The following is a 23439-nucleotide window of genomic DNA, read 5'->3' as shown; positions in this document are numbered from 1 at the left end:
AGCATGTGCAAAATACTGGGCTCCCTAATAATAAAGTCAGAAAGTTGAACTCAGCAAATTTGTGAACTGAGAAGTGTAAGTTTATCAAAAAATGCACAAAGGCTTATTTTAGGTTAAAAACATATATCATTGGATGAATTATACAGACATAAAAATGCCTAACAAGGATTTTAGGTTGTATGCACTATTTCTAAAATATAAAATGTAATGTGCTATGTACTATTTTCACTACTTGTCTAGGAATTATATATCTGAACTTTTCTACCTACTTAGCAAAACTACAAATACACAGCATTCTACATTCATTGAACTTTTCCTTAACTTAAGTAGAACATCTTAGAAATTTGCATTTTATTTCACAAGATACCTTATGTTATTAATACTTTCCAATTAAAGCAATAATTAAAGATAATTTTTTTAATATTTTTGTTTGAAATTGTTTAGAGAATAACATACACAGTAGGAAAGTTTACTTCTGTGTGAATGTACATTTCCAGTGGCTACCTCCTAACTTTTTTTTTTCTTGATTCATTTCTAGTTGTTTCGTTTATCCCTCTGTCAAATAAGAATATTAAAATGCATTGTGCTGGCAATGAACTGTTATTCCACTTACAGCATCTATGAAAAGAGTCTTTAAAAATACAATTTGTATAAGAAATGTTTAAAAAAATCAAAAGAAAATTCAAACAAACAAAAAAAAAAAGGTTAGCTTAGCAAATGAAAAAAAAAAGACTGAGTGGGAAGGAACTCTGTTAGCTAAGATCTGGTGGCAAGACATGAATAATGAACAGAGATACACAATGGGTGCATAAAAGCATATGCTTACCTAAGAGCACGCTTGGACATACACTAGTATTTTCACATACATTATCTTTAAACATACTTCTCTAGACATACTTCAAATCCTTCCATAATGGAAGTTTTTCAAGTGGTAACATTGAGCTTGAAATGGATTTATAAATTGCCAAATCTTACTATTTTCTTAATCTGGGGTAGAGCTGTTGATGGTATTGGTTAACTTTTAATTGCTGAACTGCAGAGTGTAACACTAGACTGTGTTAAGTGTAATTATAGGTATTTGGGAAGCAGAAGCATTTTTAGGTTGAAATAATTTACTTACTTGTGCTTCAACATCTGTTAATTTGCGGGTCTGTTCAGCTGTTTGATTTAGTAAGTTTGTGCCTATTTCAATCATTACTGCAGTCTGGTTCTGCACTGCAGTTTGCTGGATCTCTACCATTTCTTTCTTCATACTGTCTTGGATGTAATTCTCAAGCTACATGGGAAAGGAAAGAGAGAAGAAGATAGTTGCATTCTTTAAATGTTGGAAGGGGGGTGGCAGTACAGTAAGCTTGCCGACTGCCTTGCTAAACAAATTTGCTTTTTGTCCTTGTCTGTTATCCATTTATGTGAAGCTTCCCAACATTAAGCTCTGTCAGAGGAAGGACAAATATGACAAGGAATGTGTGGCCACCCATTTTCTAAAGACAAGAACACAGATATGCTGGAGGTAGATAGAAGGCACAGCGGTGAGAATGCTTGCAGACACTGGGAACCTCTTCTGTGTTAGAGCTCCCACCATTGTAACCACTAGAGGAGCTTCACCAGCTTTGGCAGCGATGGGAATTTTTTTAGAAGACAAAAGCTTAGGAGTTTAGTCATCTTCCTGTATCTAGACTCAAATATTTTCAAAAGCATTTTTCATCACATGACTAGGAGTCAGAGAGGAGGTCGGATGTCATTTAACACTGTTATGTGTGTATTTTTATCAGAGAGAATTCAAATAAAGACATGAAACAGTAGGAAAACCCATAAATACTTTAAATTCCTATTATTTCAGAATGTAAAAACTCTTTTAAATACTTGATTCCAAAGTCATTTTTTGTGGCTAAACCAATGAGGCCTTTTTGTTAGTTATTTCATAAAAGAATACACTACTTTCAAGGAAACCAAGGAGAAAATTCCATTAGCCTGTCATGAAGTCCTTCTTTCCATGTGTCTGAATTATCCAAAAAAGTCTGATTTTTCTTAATGCTTCTTTAAAATCATGTTCTGTATAACTCTGTAAATATTTAATTTTACTTGCATTTACAGATGTTTGAACTCTTTTAAAAATCCAGGCCACATGATTTTTTTTGTTGTTGATATGGTAAATTTCTAGAATCAAGTTTCTATTTCAAATATCAGTGATGTCATATTTCTGTGGGTATATTACTTTCAAGTTTTAGTCTCACTGATGTCTGCAAAATTATGTGTATACTCAGTTTTTCAAGTGTACTAATAAATCGTTACTTAAAATGGTTCCAGAAAATGTTAAGCATTGAAGAAAAATAACCTTGAGGAATCTTAAGTCAGGTTACAGTAATAGGAATTTGACCCTTTTTGATCATACCTTTCTAGTTAGATTATACATTAAAACAGCTTCACTTCTAGGGATCTAGATTCAGTGGTTTTGCCTTAGAATCCAGTGTTTGTTTCTTTCTTAGTGTTGGAAGTCAGAATACATATGCCTAAACCTGAAGTCAGATCCTTCTTTAATAAAAAATGAACCCTTGGAGGTAAAAAGGAGTCATTTTAGCATATAAATCCTCTAAATTAGGATTTCGGTAGCTGTGGAAAGCAAAAAGTGCCCTTTCAAAATGTAAGAACTGTTAATCTGTAAAAGGGAAATGAAAAAAAAAAAAAAATCTGTCAAGAAAGGCTTTTATTTTGAAAATAAAAAGAACCTAAGTCTGCATTTCCAAATTTCCAGAGTTTGGAAATTTCCAGAGAGGCAAGCAGAAGCATTTCAGAACAATAATTTAAAAATTCCCATTTGTAGGTCATACTTTTGCCAAGGCTTTAGCACTTTTGGGGCAGATGCTCAATTTAATACAGTTAAAAGACAAATAGCAAAGCAATCCTTGTATGTGTTATTGTTAACCATAATCTCATTATATAGGTTAACAATGTTTGGCTTTCTAGTGTCTTGTTTAGGATTTTCTTGTCTGAGCAACATGTTGCAAAGGGTTCTTTGGGATGGCAGTGGGGTAGGGAAGATTGATTAGGGGTAGAGAGATGGAATTCATTTTCAGCTTCTGTCTCTCTACTCTCCATAAAATGAGCTAGCTTTCTGGTTCACCTGTACTCATTCTTTATGAAATAAATACTGTATTTGTAGATCATCACTTGGAGCTATAAAAATACCAGACCTACAAATGAACTTTTCTTTGATATACTAATTATTGATCACTGGGTTATTTCCTTTGTATTCTAATACAGCTAAAAAATTATTTGACTTTACCTGCTGTTTAACAGCAAAAATAAGTTCCTAGACACTCAGAACTTATAGGCTTTGTACTTCAGGGAATCCACATAAGCAAGATCATTCCCACATTGTTTGAGCAAGAGAACAATAATAATTTTTAGCTTCATGCTGACCTACAAAGAGGATACTAGTTAATAATAAATAGTTAGTACGTATTCTTTCAAACATTATTTCTTCTTCACCCAGTGTGACCAAACTTTCCAAACACTATCTGTTTGTTCACTCCATTCAGTCTATGTAGCTGGTGAACTACAATGTGCAACAGAAATTCCAAAATCTGGTATGGACCAAGGAGATATGCAAGATTCTGAAGGCTTTTATATAAATAAAATATTAACATTTTCACCAAAGTTAGATGCTGCTCCATGAAGACTGAGAGCAATTAATGTGTGTCTCCCTAAAGAGGCTAGACACAAGGGGATTAAACAGTTTGAGTCCAAATTAACTTTAGAGTTGAAGCTGGAGAACTGGATGTCATCAAGGACATCTTGTAAAATAACTTTACTATAAATGCACTTCTCTCAAGAGAAAATTACAGGACATGCTTTTTATCTCCTTCAATACCACAGTCATGTATTATGACACTTTTATAAAAATCAAAGGTATGGCCTCACCTGGCACACATAATGTACATCCACGGTTAGAAGGCATGTTGAAAAATCAAGGCATGTTCACAGAAAAACAATCAATCAGTGAGGCATCTTGGGTGTCAGAGAGCTACCATATGAGAAAGCATTGAAAATATGTTTTGTTTATGTTTGATTGTTGGTTTTGTTTGTTTGTTTTTATATAGAAAAAGGCCTACAATAGAAATAAAGGAGACAATGAGTAGTTCAGTGAAGAAAGACTGATCAACATTTTTGATTTTTTCCACTGCATTAAAAATAACAAAATATCTCAGAAAGTAATTGTGGATGTTAAACCTCATTCTCCAAGGTTTGCTACAGATAGTGGTCAAAATGAGATATCTGCAAATATCTGCAAACAGGATTGCAGAATTGCATGGCTTCTTTGAAAATGTTATCACTGAGTTATTCCAAAACCTACTACTAGAAAAAGAGTTAATTCTGGGCTTAAAGGTAAGGTAAACATTTTAAGGTACACTTAGGCAATTCCCCACAGCTGTAAGGTTGTTCTGATTACAGTACACAAAAACTGTGATTACAGTTTAAGGCATCTGGTGGTTCTGGTTGCCAGATTTTTATACCCCTTATAATTGTGCTTGCAACCTTAGAAAGCAGTTTTGTTTAGATAAACAGATCTGCAGTTTCGTAATTTATCTTACTTGAATATCTTTAAGTATAAGCTTAACTCTGAACATCTAAACTTTGTATCATTTGCTCTTTTTTTCAAATAATATATCATTCATGTGATGCATTCTAAGTTGTTGAAGTATTCTCTTGACTCCAATTTAAGAGTTTGTCTTCAAATCTATTTTTCAACTGAGAAATGATAATTTAATGATAATTTAGGATAATGATAATGATAATTTAGGAAATATGGTATTAGTGCTTACTAATATGAAATATGAACAGGAAAAGGGATTTATTTTAAAATTTATGGCCAGTTTCATGATCTGGTTCATTTATCCTAATTTAGAGCAAGATGAAGCATCAAAATGATATGGATCTATTAGGTGGCTTTGTAGCTTCTTGTGTTTTTTCCCCCCTAAAAATCCTATAAAGCATACCTGCATAAACTCCTCTGTTCTTTTCTTTGTATTCAATAATCCTCTTCCACTTCTGTGCATTCTCTTCTTGTACATATCATAAAAATATTTTTTCCTGACCTGAATAAAGATATGCACTCATCTCTCTTGGTTTATAATCCACTCCCTTTGTGCCATAAAATGTGAAACTGTAGAAAATAAGAATTCTTAACAGCTACATTTCTTTTGCTTTTTGTTCATTCTGTGTGTAGTTTTTGGTTGTTTGTTTTTGTGTGTTTGCTTGCTTTAGAGGCAGGTGCTTACTTTCGTCTTCTAAGATGAATACAAGAGTTACTTTCATCCAAGATGCCTATCCTCTTCCCCTGATCTTAGTGAGAGCAAAACATTTGCATACTTTTATATAAAGGTGTATTCCCTTGAAAGTGGGTACAAGACTATTTTGATACGGGCTCTGGTTAAGGTAGTTGACTGAATTTCACCAATATTAAGGATTTGCAGCCATCTGGAAGAGTGAATTTCTTTGTGCTCACTTCTTTGCAGAGTGTTCTCCATCAGCTCCTGCCAAGCAATCTCCTTTATTTATAAGCATTGTTGCACACTCAGAATTTCTGAGCAGGGGAGAATAGCTGGGGTCATTTACAAGAAGGAAGGGGACAGGAATGAAGTGCTCCAGTTCCCGTCCAAGAGTTCGGTAGCTTGGTATTTTGGTTTGTGCAGCAAAATATTGTCTGTCTTCTCAATATTTTGCTCCAATTCTAAAGATGCAACAGGGTTTATTTGTCAGATTTCTTCTTTGTTACATGACTACTTTGGGGAAGATAAATTTTAATCTTGTTAATTCAACAAAAAGCTTGAATATAAGACTTTGGTCTTAATATATGTTAACCTTCATTACATGATGATTATTTTGGACAAAATAATTGTCAAAACCTAATAGCTGACTCTTAATGAAGCATCTTCAGAAATTCAAAGAATCTTCTCAGAAGAAAAGTGTAGAGGAGAGAGACAGAAATATAGCTTAGTGCCTAATTTGAAAGGAGAAATAGGTGACATCGGTTTTGGGCCCCTCACTTCAAGAAAGACATCAAGGTGCTGGAGCATGTCCAGAGAAGGGCTACAAAGCTGTTGAAGGGCCTGGAAATATGAGGAGTTGCTGAAGGAACTGCAGTTGTTTAGACTGGAGAAGAGGAGGCGCAGGAGAGACCTTATTGCTCTCTACAACTACCTGAAAGGAAGGTGTGAAGAGTCTGGGGTCAGCCTCTTCTCACAGGTAAACAGCGATAAGACTAGAGGGAGTGGCTTCAAGTCATGGCAGGGGAGGTTTAGGTTAGAAATGAGGAGACATTTCTTTTCAGAAAGAGTAGCCAGGCATTGGAACGGGTTGCCCAGGGAGGTGGTAGAGTCAGTGTCCCTGGGGGTGTTTAAGGTAAGGTTGAAACTGGTGCTTAGGGACATGGTTTAGTGGGTGATAGTGGTGGTAGGGGTTGGATCAGATGATCTTGGAGGTCTTTTCCAACCTTTATGACTTTGTGATTTTATTATCTCCAGAATGCAGTAATTATGGAGAATGCAGTATTGTAATGTGTAAAGGCACAATGGGCGGAGTGTGTGTAAATTTTCCACCTTCATTGGTGTTGTGATAATGTTATGTTGATTTTGGTGTGGGGAATTCTTTTTTTGATGTAAATGAAACTTGTGAAGATTGTGTGATGGGCATATATTTGTGTAATTCCTAGCATTTAAGTGATTGCTCATGGGAATTTTTCATGAAAAATTATATTTTGCTTAAATTGTATGAAATGAAAGCACAGAGGGAAGAAGACACATTTTTCCAAATGTGCTTAAACAGCAAAAACAGGTAGGTAAGTCTAAAAAAAAAAAAAAAATAGTAACATAGTTATTGTGATGCATTTTTAAAAAGACAAAATTCTCTAAGGATTTCAATTTCAGATTGTCATGTTTAACAAAGTTGCCAAAAGATGTGTTGGAGCCCATTCCAAAACATTACTTTTATAACCAAGATTGTCTATTTTTTTTCCTTAAATCAAGCTTTAAATTGGCAAGAAAGAAAAGACAACATGTAGGGTATGTGTTAACAGCACTTTGTTTTCAAACTATTGGCAGAGATGTTATAAATTGTTTATGACAGCAACAGTTTGCCACTTCTTATTTAAATGAAGAGCCTTCCTCGTTTCTGTTGTATAGTTTGTGTCCATGTTACAGAATGATTTTTCAAAGAATCAGCAAATTATTTGTACATTTTGTAGACACTTTAACTTACCCCTTTTTCATTTAAAGTTTTAAAGGAGGTCTTGCTTTTGCTCTTTTCTGCCAAATGGTTAGTCTACACTAATTAAGCTCTCATGTTCCTGGTAGAAATTACATAGCTATATGAGTACATACTTCCCTTCTTTGCCAAATGCTACCCTGTATAAACAGTACAAATAACGCTGGCTGCTAGTTTCATTTTATAGAATTTGTCAGTTATTGGAGCAAACAGTCTTTCCAAAGAAAGTTTGGTGATTTCTTTTTAGTATTTATAATCTGGTTCTGTCAACTGTAACATTAATTTTCAGAAAGAGTGGTAATATTAATCACGACTTTCTATGTAATGCTGTGTCCTGTGGAAGAAGTAGGTAGATGGCTGGGGCAGCATTATCCTTTTCATCCATCCCTAAAATCATTAGAAACTATCAAGGTATCTTTTCCTTGAATCAAATATAGATTACTAGACTAAGAATTTTACTACTTCCAGGGACTTATCTGTAAGTCTGAGAAAATTCCCAAAGTACATTTTTAGGCTTTCTTAAAGCCTGTCTACTGAAATGCAAGATAATCTTTATTTTTATAATAAAGCATCCTTTCTAATACTATACCTGCTAGGAGAAATAACAAAGAGGTCAAATTTATCTGTAGTCATACCTCTATAGTCCTGTATTTAAATCAGGAAATTTATTGCATGAAAAATGTCATTAGCCTCATAAACTCAGCAACTGCTTTGTGTGGTACATGAAGCTCAGCTGCATTTGGTAGAGTTCATTCTATCTAACAGCTGATGGCTGGCCAAATGGAGAGGTCATATGCTTCCATGCCCCCCAACCACATGTTCCTGCTCTCTTTCTTGAAGTGTCTCTCACATATGTCACTGGACTTTTGACTAAGCCCAGATGCACTAACCTAAGGGGAAGAAAAAATAAATAAATAAAAAAAAAATAAAAGGTGGGGAAGGAGTGGACCATCAATTACAGCAAGGCATTTTTAAAATGTGCATCAAAGCTACAGTGTTTGACATATATTCAGTTGTCAAAAGCTTGTTAAGTTGCTCTTACATCTAAATATGTCTTGTGCTTCCACAACATACTTTGTGAATTTAGACCAGAGGAACTTAATTGGCCCTTTCAATACCTGTACTCACCACGCTGAGATTTTGGGCCCTAAGATATTTAGTCTACAAACAAAAGTGAACAAGATGGAAAATGAACTTAAGGCAGCCATTTCTGTTCTAATGACAGGGCAAAATAAGGAAAATGATGATAAGTCTCCTCAGTTCTTTTTCTGAATATTTGTTCAAAGTATAGAGGATACCTTCCTACTTTTCATACTCCAGATGTCATGAGTCACATTTAACCCATCCATACTTTGTCTTAGTTGCCTGCTCTTCTTTCAGAGTGGCAGCGTTCTTTGGATTCTGGCCGTGTCTGGTTTCCTCATAAGTGATCTGAAGCAGAATTTAGCCCATAATTTGAAACATTTTTTTTTCAGACTCTAAATATGCAACTGTCATTTTGTAGAAGCTCATCCATGTATACTTAAATTTCTGAATAGCAGATAAATTTCTGTATATAAAGACAAAATGCAAGTCTTTTGTCAAAGACTTTTCAACAGACTTCATTTTCAATAAAAATATTAAATATACAAATTGCTTATTTATAGTATAGTTGAAGTTTACACACTAGAAAAGGTGTACTTGGGATAAGATTCTTTGGATAGGATCTTTTTGGATCCTGTTGAACGTGGATAACAGTGAAATGTAAGGTAGACTCTCTAGAGAGAAGAAAACAGTATAATTAAATGTAAACACAGCAGCTTCATCGCAGCAGTTCACAGAGGCAAGAAGAAGCTGTTAGACATATATATGCCTCACATGCTGCTTAATGTGCACATATGTAATGAATGGAGTGGGGTTCTCCATGTATGTGTATATATATCTTTCCATATCATTGCAATGTATTGGTGTTATGAAGACAGAATACTATTAAAATTCCAATTCTGCAGATAGTTTTTTTCTCTTTTAGCTTTTCATACTTGTTCATACTTGGCTACCAAAACTGCTTAAAGTTAGGGGAAAATAAATAAATAAATAAATAAATAAATAAAGGAAGAATAACTATCCCTTCCAAGATTAATTTATCTTGGCGGACCTAAGGGAAAAAATTTTAAAAGTCATTGCATCAACCCCCATCAACCAGACCTTCAGTTATTTTAAATTATCTTCTATCAAAATCATATATTTTCCTATGTCTTCTGAAAGTCAGTAATCAGTTTCAGAAGCCTGTAACTTTTAGAAGAAAATAGTGCACTGCAGAAGTGATTATGTCTGGAAAAGAGACATTTAAATTGCTTTTTCTTTCCCCTAGGACAGGAAGTCCCTATGGACTATGTGCTGTTTCTCAAGAGAGGGAAAAAAAATCTTTTGGGAATGTATATGGGAATGCTTGAGATGTCTCTACGGTATTAGCTTTTTACACGCTTCATCAAGCATGTCTGCCTGTCCAGACCTCCAGCTAAGATTTTTCTCTTATCTCGTTTTCCTGTCAGCAAACAAAAGGTGAAAGTAACATCATAAATGAATACTAGCTGAAAGTGAGCTGTGATTTATTAGAAAATATTGAAGTTAATATTGTGTAATAAAATACTGAAGGTTTAAATACTAACTCTTAGAATAGTAAATAAAGAATTTGAAGTAAATTATATGCAGAAGATGATTCAGTTAATGCCATTTATGGAGTAATTTAAAGCTTACTAACTTATTCTCATGTCTAATTACATCTCAATTAGAGTAAGATGATTTTCTAGCAGAAGGAAAAAATCCCTGCCTTCACTGGGAATAATCTACTTGAATAAAAAATAAAAATTTCATTAATATTGCTTGAAAATAAATGCATAATAAATGTACAAATATTTATAAAGAATTACTTTCATCGTGTGCTCTTGACTCAAAGTATTTTGTTCCTAACACTGGCATCATCATACTTTCTATGTGTTTTGAACTAACTACAAAAGTTACAGTTAAAGCTATGGCACAGAAAAAAAAGCAAAACAGGGAAAGGGAAGAGGCTTTGAGATCTGAAACTAACCCAAAGGCAAACTTACAGATGAGCTCCCATGGTTCCAGCCTCTGAGCTTGTTTTGTATATACATGTATATCGCTCTACTGCTCACCTAACTGAACATAATGTATTTTTGGGTGGCTTGTCACTTGGAGGGCAATATAAGTTCTTCATACTACATGTGATGCATTACACCTTACATGGCACACAGATGTTCATTTTTAAGAGATGTAAATAAAATGCAAATGAAAAATATTCTTGTGTTTTCAAAAATATTGTTAGTAGAAACTACATGTCCATCTTCACAAATCTTTTAATAGTCTGAGTTTCTGTATGGGCAGGGAAATCATTTTAAGTAAGATTTAACAACTGTATTTTCAGACCTGAAATCAATTATTTGGTGATTAACCATTCTCATTAAGAGTTGCAGATATTCATTAAGGCAGTAATCTAATATTACAAATTGCTGTGTTCAAGATTATAGCGAAGTGGTATTTCTCTTAGAAATCAGGGAAGGAATTCATAAAGTTCCCATTAGTCTAAAAATAAAGAATAAATAAATAAATAGTCTGAGTCATGAATGGCATTTTGCCGAAGTTCAGTAGCACTGAAGCCAGGAAGACAAAAAGCCAGTGATGCTTCTGCCATTCACAGAAATGAATATAAATATTCCTCGTTATGTGTAACAAGCCACAAACCTTCAGAAACAGGATTACTTATTTATGAACAGCTTAAGAAATATTGCCAATCCTTAATTTTTTGAAATACTAAGTTATAGCATTGAGCTAGAATTTCACAGATTGGATATTCAAACATTTTAGAGACAAGCCTACATGCTTTTAGTCACATTTTGTACTTTCATGCTACCATCAGTGAACCGGGACTTTTTCAGACTCATATAAAAATGAAATTCTGCTGTAAAAGCACATTTGAATAAACACAGGTGCTATCCCAGGTCTAAAGTAATCCTTTCTCATTTGAGGATTTTCCTCCATTCCATTGAGCTACAGGCAGCTGAAATAAACTTACTGTCAAATATGCTGTTGGGGGTACTTATGATATTTTTAAATACATAGCCTTATATACTTTATATTTTTTTAGTCAATTTTTACCTGGCATAAACTTTTCATTAAATATTTTTTAAATATTTTTTCTCTCAATTTATGATTTCAAGTTTGTTATAAATTCCTCTTTCTATAGGACAGCCTATTTTACAGAACACTTCATGAAATCTATGATTTGCAACGGCAAATAATAGTGCAATTTTCTGAAGAAACAATGAAGCATGGTCCTCTTTTTCAAAGTATGCTATCAGGGAAGTGAAAGAGTGCTAGGCATTCACAGCTCATTCTCAGCATTGCTTTCTAGGGAAGCAGTCATCTTGCATTCCACTTCCAACCAGAAGGAAGAATGATTCGGAGTTCAAGGATCAAACTAGTTAGGAAGCTGTGGAACACAATTAGTCCCTTTTGTAAGCTATAAAACTGGGTGTCTCCTGTTTCCAAGCTGTGTTCACAGAGCATCTTTCAGCATGAAAAATCATTAGTGTATTTTTTTTTTTAACTTCACAGATAAAGGAAACTGAAAGTATTTTAAGTAGTTCTTAAACTTTGCACCATACTGGTTCCAAATATAGTTTAAGTCTTTTAGAAGACTTTTTAAAGAAGAAGAAGCCTCAATGATGATGCTACTAAGAGAGAATTGGTCATCTGAGCTGAAGACATGCCAATTTCGGAATGTTCAAGACTGAGGCAGCACACAGATCAGCTGCTGATTTCAGTTTGGGAGGATATAATTTCTCTACTAAGATATCACAAACTGATTTTTCTGTACATTTCCAAAAAGAAAAATTTCCTCTCACATGCTGTAGTTCTTTTTGTAAGCCATGCTGCATCTTTATCTCCATTATTTCCATCTCTGATAACTAGATAGACAAGGGAAGGTGATGTGTCTGACAAATTTGCCAAATTTCATCACCAGTCTGAAAATACCTTGCTTGGCAGACCAGAGCTGCCAAAGAGCCTCCCTGAGGTTTCTAAAACAGGGGAAGCGGGACCCAAAATGGACTTGACTGACTACAGAAAACACTAAGTTCTGCCTTAAGTAAAGGAAGCTCAGGTGTTCATCTCTGCTTAGTAGAAAAACTGAACATCTTGGTATGTTCTCATCAAATGGTAATTGTTTATTTCCCATTGTTGTTCTGTTAGCACAGTTAAAAGTCTTAAAAGCAAAGCTTCTGAGGAATTCCATGCTTGAAAGATAAAACAGGAAGCTGTGTTAAGAGTGGACAAGCACAAATATTTGGAAATAAGATCAGCACATATAGGCAGCATACTGCAGAAACAAAACGTGACACAGATGCTTGAGAAAAAATATTTTAAATTATGTAATCCTTTTTTTTTTTCCTCAATAACTAGGCTTATCTATCCAAAAGCAGGCCGTTTAGTTTATTGGAACAGCACGAAGAAGAAAAGCCTCTCCATCCATTGCTTCCAAAACTTCCTCTTTATCTCTGGTGTCCCACAGAGCACTCAATTAGTGATGGAAAGTCACCTCTTGAGCTGAGTTCCAGTCAGTGCTCCTGAAAGCCTAAAGCCAGACAGCTGCATCTCGGTGCCTTTCTATGAAGACCAGAAACAGGAGCCAGATCCTCTCAAAACAAACAAAGCTATTGGTATTGATTATAATAGAAGAGGAGGAACTCTCAGCAAAAATGGCTGAGAACCAAAGCTATGCACTTAGGATGGGTATTTTAGGAGAGGAAGCTGTCTGTCAAGATCTGATCGGATGGTCCACTCCGATGGTCCACTTTTAAATGCACTTTCAAGAGATTCTCTTAGATGCAAGACTCTACTACGAAGATAAGTAACCAGATCTAGCCACAGAAAAAGTACAAGGCTGTTGACACTGCATGCCGCCAGCAATAAATAAATAAATATACAAACAAACAAAAGAGGTCTGTCTTAATACTCAGGAGATTATGCATGTAGGTTAGGGTCAAAAAGAAAATTCAACAACTAAAGAGTCCAAAACTGAGCCAAAAGAGTCCAAAACTGAGAGCAAGGAACATAGCAAAAAGGGAATTCAAACTGGACAGCCAGGAAGAAGATGAATGGTCTTAAAGAAGGCAAAAAGAGAAGAAGAAGAAAAAAAAAAAAAAAAGGAACTTAAAAATGGATTTGTTAGGTGGGTTGTGAAGGAAAGCTAAGACTTCAAAAAGACAACGAGCTGTAAAAGAGGGTTGGAAGACTGAGCTTGAAGCTGGCTGAGGGCAGGAATTGTCTTATGAGCAATTTAAACAACATGGTGAAGTTGTAAGGAAACATACTGAGGAAAATGGTGAGGGTGAAGGACTTGACTGGAGAAGCATGAAGCATTTTGCCTTCTGAGACAAATGAATTTATAGATACCTCAAATGAAATCTCAGTTTCACTAAGTCAGTGGTAACTTTTCTACTTGCCTAGAGTAGAGTTTAGGATTTTTTATGCTGTCCTCAGAACCTTTTTAAGATAATGAAACTTGCCATAAGGAAGAAGGAGATCTCATGACATGGATACGTTTTCTCTAGATACAAATCAAGGCCAGATTGGGTGGGCCTTTGAGCAACAAGGTCTATTGGGAGGTGTCCCTGCCCATGCATGGCAGAGGGGTTGGAACTGGATGATCTTAAACGTCCCTTCCAGTCCAAGCCATTATATAATTCTATGAAATCAAACTTGAAAGTGTCAGAATATATATATATATATATATATATATATATATATATGAGGTTATTACTAAATTTTATTTAAACATTCTCTATAGCTAGTAAACAGCAGTTTAACTGTTTGTCCTATATTGTCAGAATCCTTTTTTGTATGTGATAAGCTTTCAGCAGGGGTCAGATTGTTTACATTTGTTGCAGTTTATAGCCCTTCTAAGGGTTAGGTTACTAGTCTTGGGGTTTACCCTCTTGTTACTTGTACTTTGCTTCATCATGTCAGAGTATTTTTCACAAAACATTCCCAATACGGCTCCAGTAGCAGTCACATCAGTTTGGGTCTTGTTTGATTGACTAATTTATATATATATAAATATATATATATATAAATATATATAAATATAAATATATATAAATATAAATATATAAATATATATATTTATATATATATAAATGTTATTATATATATTATATAATTATAATATATATATTTTATATATATATATATATATAACATTTACTATTGCTTTATAGGTAATCATTATATGAGACAGAAAGCCTAGCATCAGGATGGAAGTTTGACATTAAGTGAAAAATGAAAGAATAATTATTATGGTCAAAGTTCAGACCTCATCCAAGGAAGCTTCATTTTTTTTAAGTCAGTTCCTTAAAACCATAAAAATGTAAGATTTTGTCTGGTTTCACTCATTCACTTAAGCTGTCTTTTGCCTACTTCATCCACTTTAGAGTTATATTAAGAAAATGAAACTTGCTGTTCCTTTGAACATTTGAATTACCCTGTTTAAAGAAAGGCTTTCTGAGAAGAAAAGCAAAACCATGGAAACTTTTTTCCACTACATATTCACCAGAAAATTTCCATTAATATTGAACTGGTTGAATGGATAGGTTATCTGTTAATGCAGTATAAAAGTATGTTAAGTATCTCTGCCATAGTTACATATATTTCAGTCTTGATCTGCAGCTTTTGTGATATTGGATTTTTGACTTTTTCACGACTGAAATAGATTGTCAGTTGATGGCCAATAGAAGCGAAAAAATAGGCTATTACTTCTTGACTGGTTGGGACATTCTCTTTAAGGAGCTGCTTTATATTTCACTTTGAAACTGGATTTGAAGTAGGATCTTGTAGGTAGTTTACACCTTGCAAATGGACAATGGGAATTAAAACTGTTTCTGAAATAAAAACAAGTATACACAACAATGTTGACGTCAAACAAAAGGACCTAAAGGAAGTACATGAAGTATCTTGGTATGATCCATACAAGTTCTTCAGAGGGAGACAAAACTAAAATGTTTTTTTAGGTGGCAGCTATAAAAATTAAAACTCTCAGCTTACTCATATGCCTCAGGGTAAGACTGTATATACATCAGGTCATATGATGAAAGTAGTGCCTCCGGTACACTGACATCACCTAACACCTATGGGGACTGGGGAGCTGCTGGTGGGGTAAGGGCTGTCACTATTGCCCAGGAAATGGCCTTTCCACTGAGCTGGGTGTCTCCCCATTCCTACACCCTGACAGAATGGAACAAAAGAGGTTTTGTTTCCAGGATCACAGGTGTCAGGTGCAGGCCTGAATCAAAAAGAAAGCATAGTGATGAAGCTGATATAGTATACTAGAGATTTAAAGTTCCTAATATATTCCTACAGGTACATTTTTTCTTTAGCCAAATATGAGAACCTTAGTTTTTCTTCCCATCAAAAAGTCCTATTAGATGGCGTATAGATCAAACATTTGCCTAGTGTGTTTTCATGAATTTTAGACAATTTTTTCAAAAAGCATACAAAATATTGTTTCTGAAATAGCTCAAATGATGTCAGTTGTGTAACTGATTATGCTGTCCCACAACAGAATTGTCTAACATGTTACTTCTGAAAATGATAAATTATATATTATCATGTATGTTTTGATGTTTTGAACACCTTTTGAAATGCATGTAACCATTTTTAGTACCTCAGAAGTTACAACATCAGTAGGTACTACAGAGTCTAAAATGTAATGCATCTTCAAGAATTTCAGTTCCTAACATTGAGACAGTTGTGATCTATCCAGGAAAATCCTTTTTTTTTTTTTCCTTTTTTCTTTTTATTTTTATTTTCCCCTCCTGGAAACTTAAATAATAAAATATTATAGCTAGCTGTTCAACAAAATTGTTAAGGCCTCGTCTGTTTTACCACAAGACATTGATTTTAATCACTGACCAGCATCGAAAGTCGATATGTTGTTCCCCCGATAGCAAAAGTACACTATAGAGTTTTCATCTTTTATGCTCTGACATGCTGCTGGAGTCCTGAATACAAATACAAAGCTGAAAAGATTATTTTACCCTACAGTATTAAAAAGATATTGAGCAAAGGTAAGGCAGTATATGCTGCTGGGGTTTAATAGGAATCCCTAGAGACAGATGGACTGCAAAGAAAGTTAATGGCATGTAAGAACTGTGAAGTATTCACTCATTTAGAGAGAAAAATGGTTCTCTCCTTACAGCTTCTGTGAATAATGTTATTCTGTGAATTACACTAGATTTTCATACTTTTACTAACAGAGAGAGGAGTTAATGGAGAGAAGGTTGTGTAATCTGTCACCTTCTCTTTTTTAGCAGCAAGACCTTGTTGTGACCTCAGTTGGCTCTTGGAAGATTATTAGATAAAGTGATAAAGCTTGGTATGGGCAGTGTAAAGACACTAGAAAAGTTCCTGTAGTTCCTCTGTCTCCTTCCAGACTAAGCCACAAACTGGTGGAAGTTGGAATGAGAACAGACAGCTATCTCCCAATCATGCAAATTGCAGGATACATTTGCTGAGCTTTGTAAATAGCATCTTAATTTTAGGGTTAACCTGTTGTACAGACAGATGAAAACTAATAGGATTTTCAGTAATTATTTGGCCTGGAAAATGTAGTAAGCATTTAAAAAAAAAAAAAAAAAAAAAAAAAAAAAAAGCATTTAAAGAATAGTAATGTATAATTTCCTAGGAAGCTTGAAAACTGACACAGTGAGTGTTTGCAGAACTATTTAGGTGTTGGATTTTTTTATACAAAATATGGATCTGGATTTTGTAACTTGAAGAATTCTTTAACATTTCCTCTGTGCTCGGTTTGCCTGGAATAGACTTAGATTCACCAAACAGTATTTGAGTTGTTCCTAGAGAATAAATATGATTCTTTTTTCCTCTACCCCATTTCCTAGAGATTCATCTGTCAAAGGAAATGAAATGATCACAGTATTTCCAGTTGTAAAGTGCTTTTTCAGGTTTTGTGTGTGTGTGAGGTTATTTGGTTTAATTTGTTCCACTGTGGAATGTGCCATATCTCTAAGGCATTTCTGGGTATTAAATTACTGTGCCATACCTTTTTTCTTTTTTTTTTTTTTTTTCTTTTTTCCAGATGCTCAGCCCTGTGAAATTATCTGATCTTTTCTATTATTTTTTCACCTGTAATTAATATTTAGTTACTCTGAGAAATTCAAATACGACAGAAAAAAAAAAAAAAAAAAAAAAAAAAAAAAAAACTGTGCTTATTTCTAAAGGTTCCTATTCAGTCCCATAGGAGCTCTCATTTTCTTGAAGATTATAAACATATTTATAGTTTACTGACAAATTTTTTTCTCAGTAGTTTAGCTCTTATTTCTGCTGAGAGATTTACTAGGTTGCATTTGGACTGCCAACATATTTTCTCTGTGTGACATCCTTGTTTCATATACTAGTACAGGCATGAAATATTTTTTTGTTCAAGACCCATCTTCTCTCATTTTCCCTACGTGCTTAAGAAAATCTGAAGTTTGTATCCTTAAGATTCCCATCAGTAATTCTCTTACTAGATGCCAGAACACTTTTTTTTTTTTTTTTTTCTGAATTGCAACTTGCATCTTTTGTTCCATTCTGTCAGGATGTGGGAAGAGGGAGATACCAAACTCCAAGGAAAGGCTGTCAGTCCAGATTCAACTCTTGTTCCTAAGCTGTTTTAACAAATGGCATACATAATGTTTATCTATATATTTTGTACCATATTTGTAGCATAATCCATGCTTCTACTTTCCACATATTGTCTCTTGATTCTGGGGTTTACAAACTTTAGTGACAGCGTTGCATGCCAGGATGAGAGCTATGCAGCATGCTAGCTTTTGCAACTTCTTTAGCAATGCTGGTAAATCTTCCACTTCTCCACTCCGCTTTCTCTTCCAGGCTGAAAAGACAGACTGAACTTACTCTAGAGAGCTGATTATGATGATGTCATTATCATAAACTAATGATGCCTATCATTTGAGACATCTGACAAAACTCTGGGTTTGCTAAGCTCCAGAGAAGGATCAGGGAGTGACACCTTTCTCCTTGCAGATCCTAATCTAAGGTCTGAGATCTTTTAAATCAGTTAGCAGCACTTTGCATGTCTAGCCCTATAACGGTATTTCGGCAGAGTCTTTGCCCCCCATTCTGGCTTTCAGCTGGAGCTGTGTAAAATCCCATGAAGCAATAGATGCAAGAGGGGGTTCTTGCATTAAAGTGCGTAAAAGTTTGTTAAATAACTAGTGATTTACTGAGTTACCTTGGTTTACTGTCAAAAGTATTGTAAATAGACTAATGTAAAATGTGGTATGCAAATACTGTAGTATGAAAAGGACACTCCACTACAGCCATTGAAAACTTCATATTTGGAAGGTTAGAAATGGTTATCTGTGCCTGTTAGGCAAAATTCAATGTATTCTAAGGAACATATATGTGATAGTTTGTTTCTTCTGATTAGGAATCAAAGAAATGGTATCAGTTGTTTTCCTTGGCAGATTACAGGAGAAGCATGTTATTGAATTAATTCATAATCAACAACAAATAAGGTGCAGTAACAAGATGACTGTCTGTAAAAATAAAAATAAAAATAAATAATAATAATAAAAAAACATTCTGGAATTCAGTCTCTCAGCAAAAGTTTCTAAGATGTTCTAACAACTATGCTGTGATGCGTTGCAGTATATTTATGCTAAATGGGTAGGAAAACACAAAGGACTGGAAACTGTCAACTCAAGCATCTCCAGGCTAATTTCCTATATGTGCACCTGAAGGAACAGAAAATATTTTTTTTTTTTTTTTAAGAGTATTTATTGTTAATAATTAATGGAGAAAGTCTCCCAGTTTGCTGTTTGGACCTTGGACCAGTCAAGGATGATAATTTTGTGATCATATTAATAACAAACAGAGCATTTGAAAATATATTTTGAATGCTAGTAAGAGACTGGTTCAGTAAAACAGGCATCTGTCTGCCATATTTTTTCCTGATCACATCTTGGAGATGATGAGCTCTCAAATTCAATTTTATCTTGTAGGTGTGTACAAGAAAATCTATTGCTCTTCTTTTTTGTTTTTGTACTGTTTCATACCTGTTCCATCAATTTGGAATTTGTGGAGTGTTAGAAATATTATTTACAACAATTTTAAGCACATGCAAAAGTATCATTTGGAGTCTTTTTACAAGAATTTACCTATCGGAGATATAAAAATAAACTGCAGAGTCAAAAAATCTAAACTAGCTTGGAAACTTTATCCAATAACATGTATTAATCTCAAAGTAAAACAGTATTTTCTTTTTGGTCATGCCAGTACTCTTTTGCTTCGCAGATACATAGTTGATAGACAGAAACAAGCACTTTTCACATTTAAGTGAAAACAGATGCATTACTTAAGAAAGGAATGCAGCCCTTGATTCAGAGTCAGAATCATCTCTTGCGTATTTCAAAATCCAGCGCTGTACAATGTATTTGTCCTTGTCCATTGCATGCAGATGTTTCTGGATGGTGCATGTCAGAATATTTTTTCATATTTGAGATATGAACTTCTGTACCTTAATGCTTTAAGCCACCACTGTATACTGTATTATAATAATTATAACCATTTGTTGGTACTTATTCATAAAATATTATGCATATCCACTCCCATACATCTTAAAACATCTGAATTTGTTTCCTCTAGAGAAGAAACATTTTTCAAAATGACAAAGGGTTTTTAGCTTCCAGGATAAGGAAAAACAAATCTCAGTTCAGAGATGCTACATCTCTATCAGCAAAGTGTTCCCCTCCTAGTCTGCTGGGATGGTTCAAGGTGAAGTTCTGACTTTAGGTTTAATGTTGACTCCTGACTTTCATTTTCTAGTCTTTTGACCTGCTGATAAACTAAAAAATAAATTACCCTATATGCCATACACTATCAACAATTTGTTCATAAATTCTTTTCAATTTTTTCTAACGGGAAAGACAAAACATGACCCATTTCTGTTACACTATTGCTTTGGACAGAGTCCTACCTCCTGTAGTCTAAGGTAGGATCTAGTTTATGTACTAAGAAGTAAATTTAAGTCAGCATTCAGTTATTTCAATGGCCAAATATCTGGAAAAAAAAAAATGGAGTTCCTGCAGTAGAGTTGCTATGATCCAAATGGTAGCATTGCCATTAATTTAGATAGAGATATTTTTAATTGTGGACCTTATGAAAATCACGTCTTCTAGAAAACCTAGTGCTTTTTTATATAAAGAAATTCTCAAGGATAATACTCAACATGTATAACTACATTTAAAAGTTCCAGTCTTGTATCGTATCTGTATACCAACCTCCTACCCTCTCAAATTAACTGAAAATCTTATTAACGAGAGGCTTATTCTCCCTGCCTATACACACCCTTTAAGAAATACACATCTTACACGTCTGCACAAATTGATCCCAAAGTAGCAAATGTCAAAGAAGAAAGTTCATTTCAGGTTTTTTATTGCACAGTTGATCTAGAGTTTTGGCCTTTGCTCTGCAGCATCGCTTACTGGCTTACTGCTAAACACTGGATTAGGTGGAACAGTGGTTTGTTCTAATATGTCATCCGAATGCTTAAACGTAATCTCCTTTTGAAAGACATTCCAATGTTGTGTATCGTCTGTACAGTGTATCGTCTGTACAGTGATGGTGTAAGGCGTTAAAACTGTTTGGACAAAAAAAAAATGTGTTCATGAAGCAGCAACCAATTGAACTTGCAGTAATGACAGAACAAAGTCTTCTGCTCTGTATGCAGGACCAGAGCAGAAAAGAACCTGGCCCTGCTTAACAAATTTTCTTCCCATTGTGTTTGTCCATTAACCAGATAAAACGCACACTTCCCATGCTGTTCCATTCATACAGCCTAGAGTTCATTCAGAAACATAATGTTTCCTTTAGTTGATGGATTAAAGGCAGGATGGGGGGAGGAGTGTAAAAATGTTTTGGGATGTGCAACAGTTCAGGAACAACTTTTAAATATTAATTCACACTAAAATTGCATCTTTTTCTTTTTTACAAAACTTCAAAAGAAAATGGGTACTGCTTCTTAAATAAGCAAATTTTTTTTTTTTTTTTTAAAGCAAGACGTAAAGCAGGTTTTGTGCAATTGCTGAGAAATTAGCATCAGGTTATTTTTAAAAACAATCTTATATTACACTTTCAGTATAGTACAAAAACTAAGTGAACAAATTTTTTTGGCAAGCCTTGACAAATCTGGTGTTATATTTTGGTAAGTTGAAATATGAACCCAGGAATGTGTATTAGTGATCTTAAGGAATAAAAACCACAGCAAGTAAACTCAATAAGCAACTTTAAAGGTTATTGTTTGCTTTTCATCTTCACTTAGTAGACCAGGTGTCACTAGCAAAGCAAATTTGAGGAAAAGCTACTTTTGTTGGAGCCTCTTTGTGAACAAAACAGATGACATAAAGAGCAGGTGTTAAAATAGTGAAAAAGACAAACAGTAGTTATTTTACAGGATGTTTAGCTGTGGAATGGCTAGGAAAAAAAAAAATCAGACTATTTTAAAGCATCTTACTTGGAAATCTTTGCTCAAATAAAACCCTTCTCTGTCTTTTAAAATAGAATCTGCCTTTTGATTCCCCCAAAGAATTGGTTGGATATACTTATCCTATGCCTCTTGTAGCTGACTTCCCAGAGGCTGACAGGAAAAAGCATAGTTTTTACTAAATAAGGATGCTGGAATTTGCTTACTACTTTCTGTTTACCTGATGTCACTTATGGTACTGTGTTTGCCTACTTAAGTGGCATTTAGCACTGAAGCGTTGTGTGTGATTTTACTATTTATGTTAGGAAATTGCTTACCAGCTGGGGAGATTAGGCTGTTTTACTTTGTGTGTTTTTCATCCTGCACTGCACATCTGTTAATGTTGGTCTTAACACTACAATAGTGAGCACTGTAAATTAATAAATAGATAGATAAGCCCATATGTGGAGGGAAGTTTTGCCTGAGAAATTAAAAAAAAAAAAAAAAAAAAAAAAAAAAACAACAACAACAACAACAAAAACTACTGATCTTACTGTTCTGACATTTTACCCAACACTTAAAAATGTGGGTGTCTCCATTAAGCATCCTAAGCCCACAAAGACAAATTTAACTGCCCACACTTCAGGCTTCAAGTGTGTGCATTTTTGATTTAAGCCTTAAGGTTCATTTTCAGGTAGATGAAAGCACTATTGTTTCTGCTTTGAAGTGTGGCTTCTGTTTCTCACGCAAATTCTCTAGCAGGTTTCTTTGATTCTATCATGCTAATTCTGTACCTCTGTAAATGATGGGAGAAGTGAACCCTAATGCAAAATGTTTCTGTAATGAAGCAACCTTAGAATCAAAAAGTGGCTACTCACTGCAGATAATTATGAATTCTCTCCATTTGCAACAAATATTTCATTCTTAAAGAAAAAAATGTCATCACTTGAACAATTGTTTCCAGTTCCTGTGTCAATTGCTCTGTTCAGTCCTCAAAATATTTACTGCTTAGAAGATAAGTATCTTGGTACAAGGCACGAATTTAGGATTATGAATTTATGATGCAATTAAACTATACTATTGCACCTTTTCAGGTACCAGTCAAATAAAGATTTGTTAAATCAAAATATATTGAATAGTATACCATTTAGGATCAAGTGAGTTCCTATAAAGATGTGAAATTGTGATCAGGTTTATTTTCTGGTAGCGTTAAGAATTTATGCAGTATGATTTTTTTCTGATGTTTCAGGTCTAATTATACACGTTGCCCCTTTGGCAATCAATATTATTTTCCTTCAGTTACAATGGAGTGGCATTACAGGAAGCTATGTGGCATCCAAAACACCTTTTCCAGAATATTTTTTTTCCATTAATATTTTATACTTGAGTGGAAGTGTTACAGGATGAGAAGGATATCCGCCAATGAACTTTCTTGAAGTTCTGTCACTTCACCAGGCTAACTTCACTGCAAGCCAGACTTGCAGTCTTCACTTTGAATTACAACACTTTGTCAGTGTGGCTTACATATGCTAATTTCTGCATGCAAATTTTGAGATCAAGTTTCAAATATATATTTTTAAGACCCGCCTCAGATAAAGGCAAGTTCTATATTGCTTAAATAGATATAAAATAGCCCC

General features: G+C 34.4%; 2 protein-coding genes across 6 annotated transcripts in view; one reads left to right on the top strand and one right to left on the bottom strand.

Annotated features, from left to right (window-relative positions):
• Positions 1-23439, top strand: part of MCPH1 (microcephalin 1) — a 127452-nt gene that overhangs the window by 66750 nt on the left and 37263 nt on the right. The window lies entirely within an intron of this gene.
• Positions 1-23439, bottom strand: part of ANGPT2 (angiopoietin 2) — a 44985-nt gene that overhangs the window by 20457 nt on the left and 1089 nt on the right. For 2 of the 4 annotated variants that reach the window (XM_082756687.1, XM_082756686.1), the window contains exon 2: positions 1121-1276. The exons of the other annotated variants lie outside the window; for them this stretch is intronic. In XM_082756687.1, coding sequence (XP_082612813.1) covers positions 1121-1276 — 156 coding nt within the window. The remainder of the gene's footprint in view (positions 1-1120; positions 1277-23439) is intronic. 4 annotated transcript variants of the gene reach the window in all.

Source organism: Aythya marila (assembly GCF_965140915.1).
Source record: "Aythya marila genome assembly, chromosome: 3".
Classification (NCBI taxonomy): domain Eukaryota; kingdom Metazoa; phylum Chordata; class Aves; order Anseriformes; family Anatidae; genus Aythya; species Aythya marila.
Note: the sequence above shows the minus strand (reverse complement) of the source record. Positions and strands in the feature narration are given on the sequence as shown.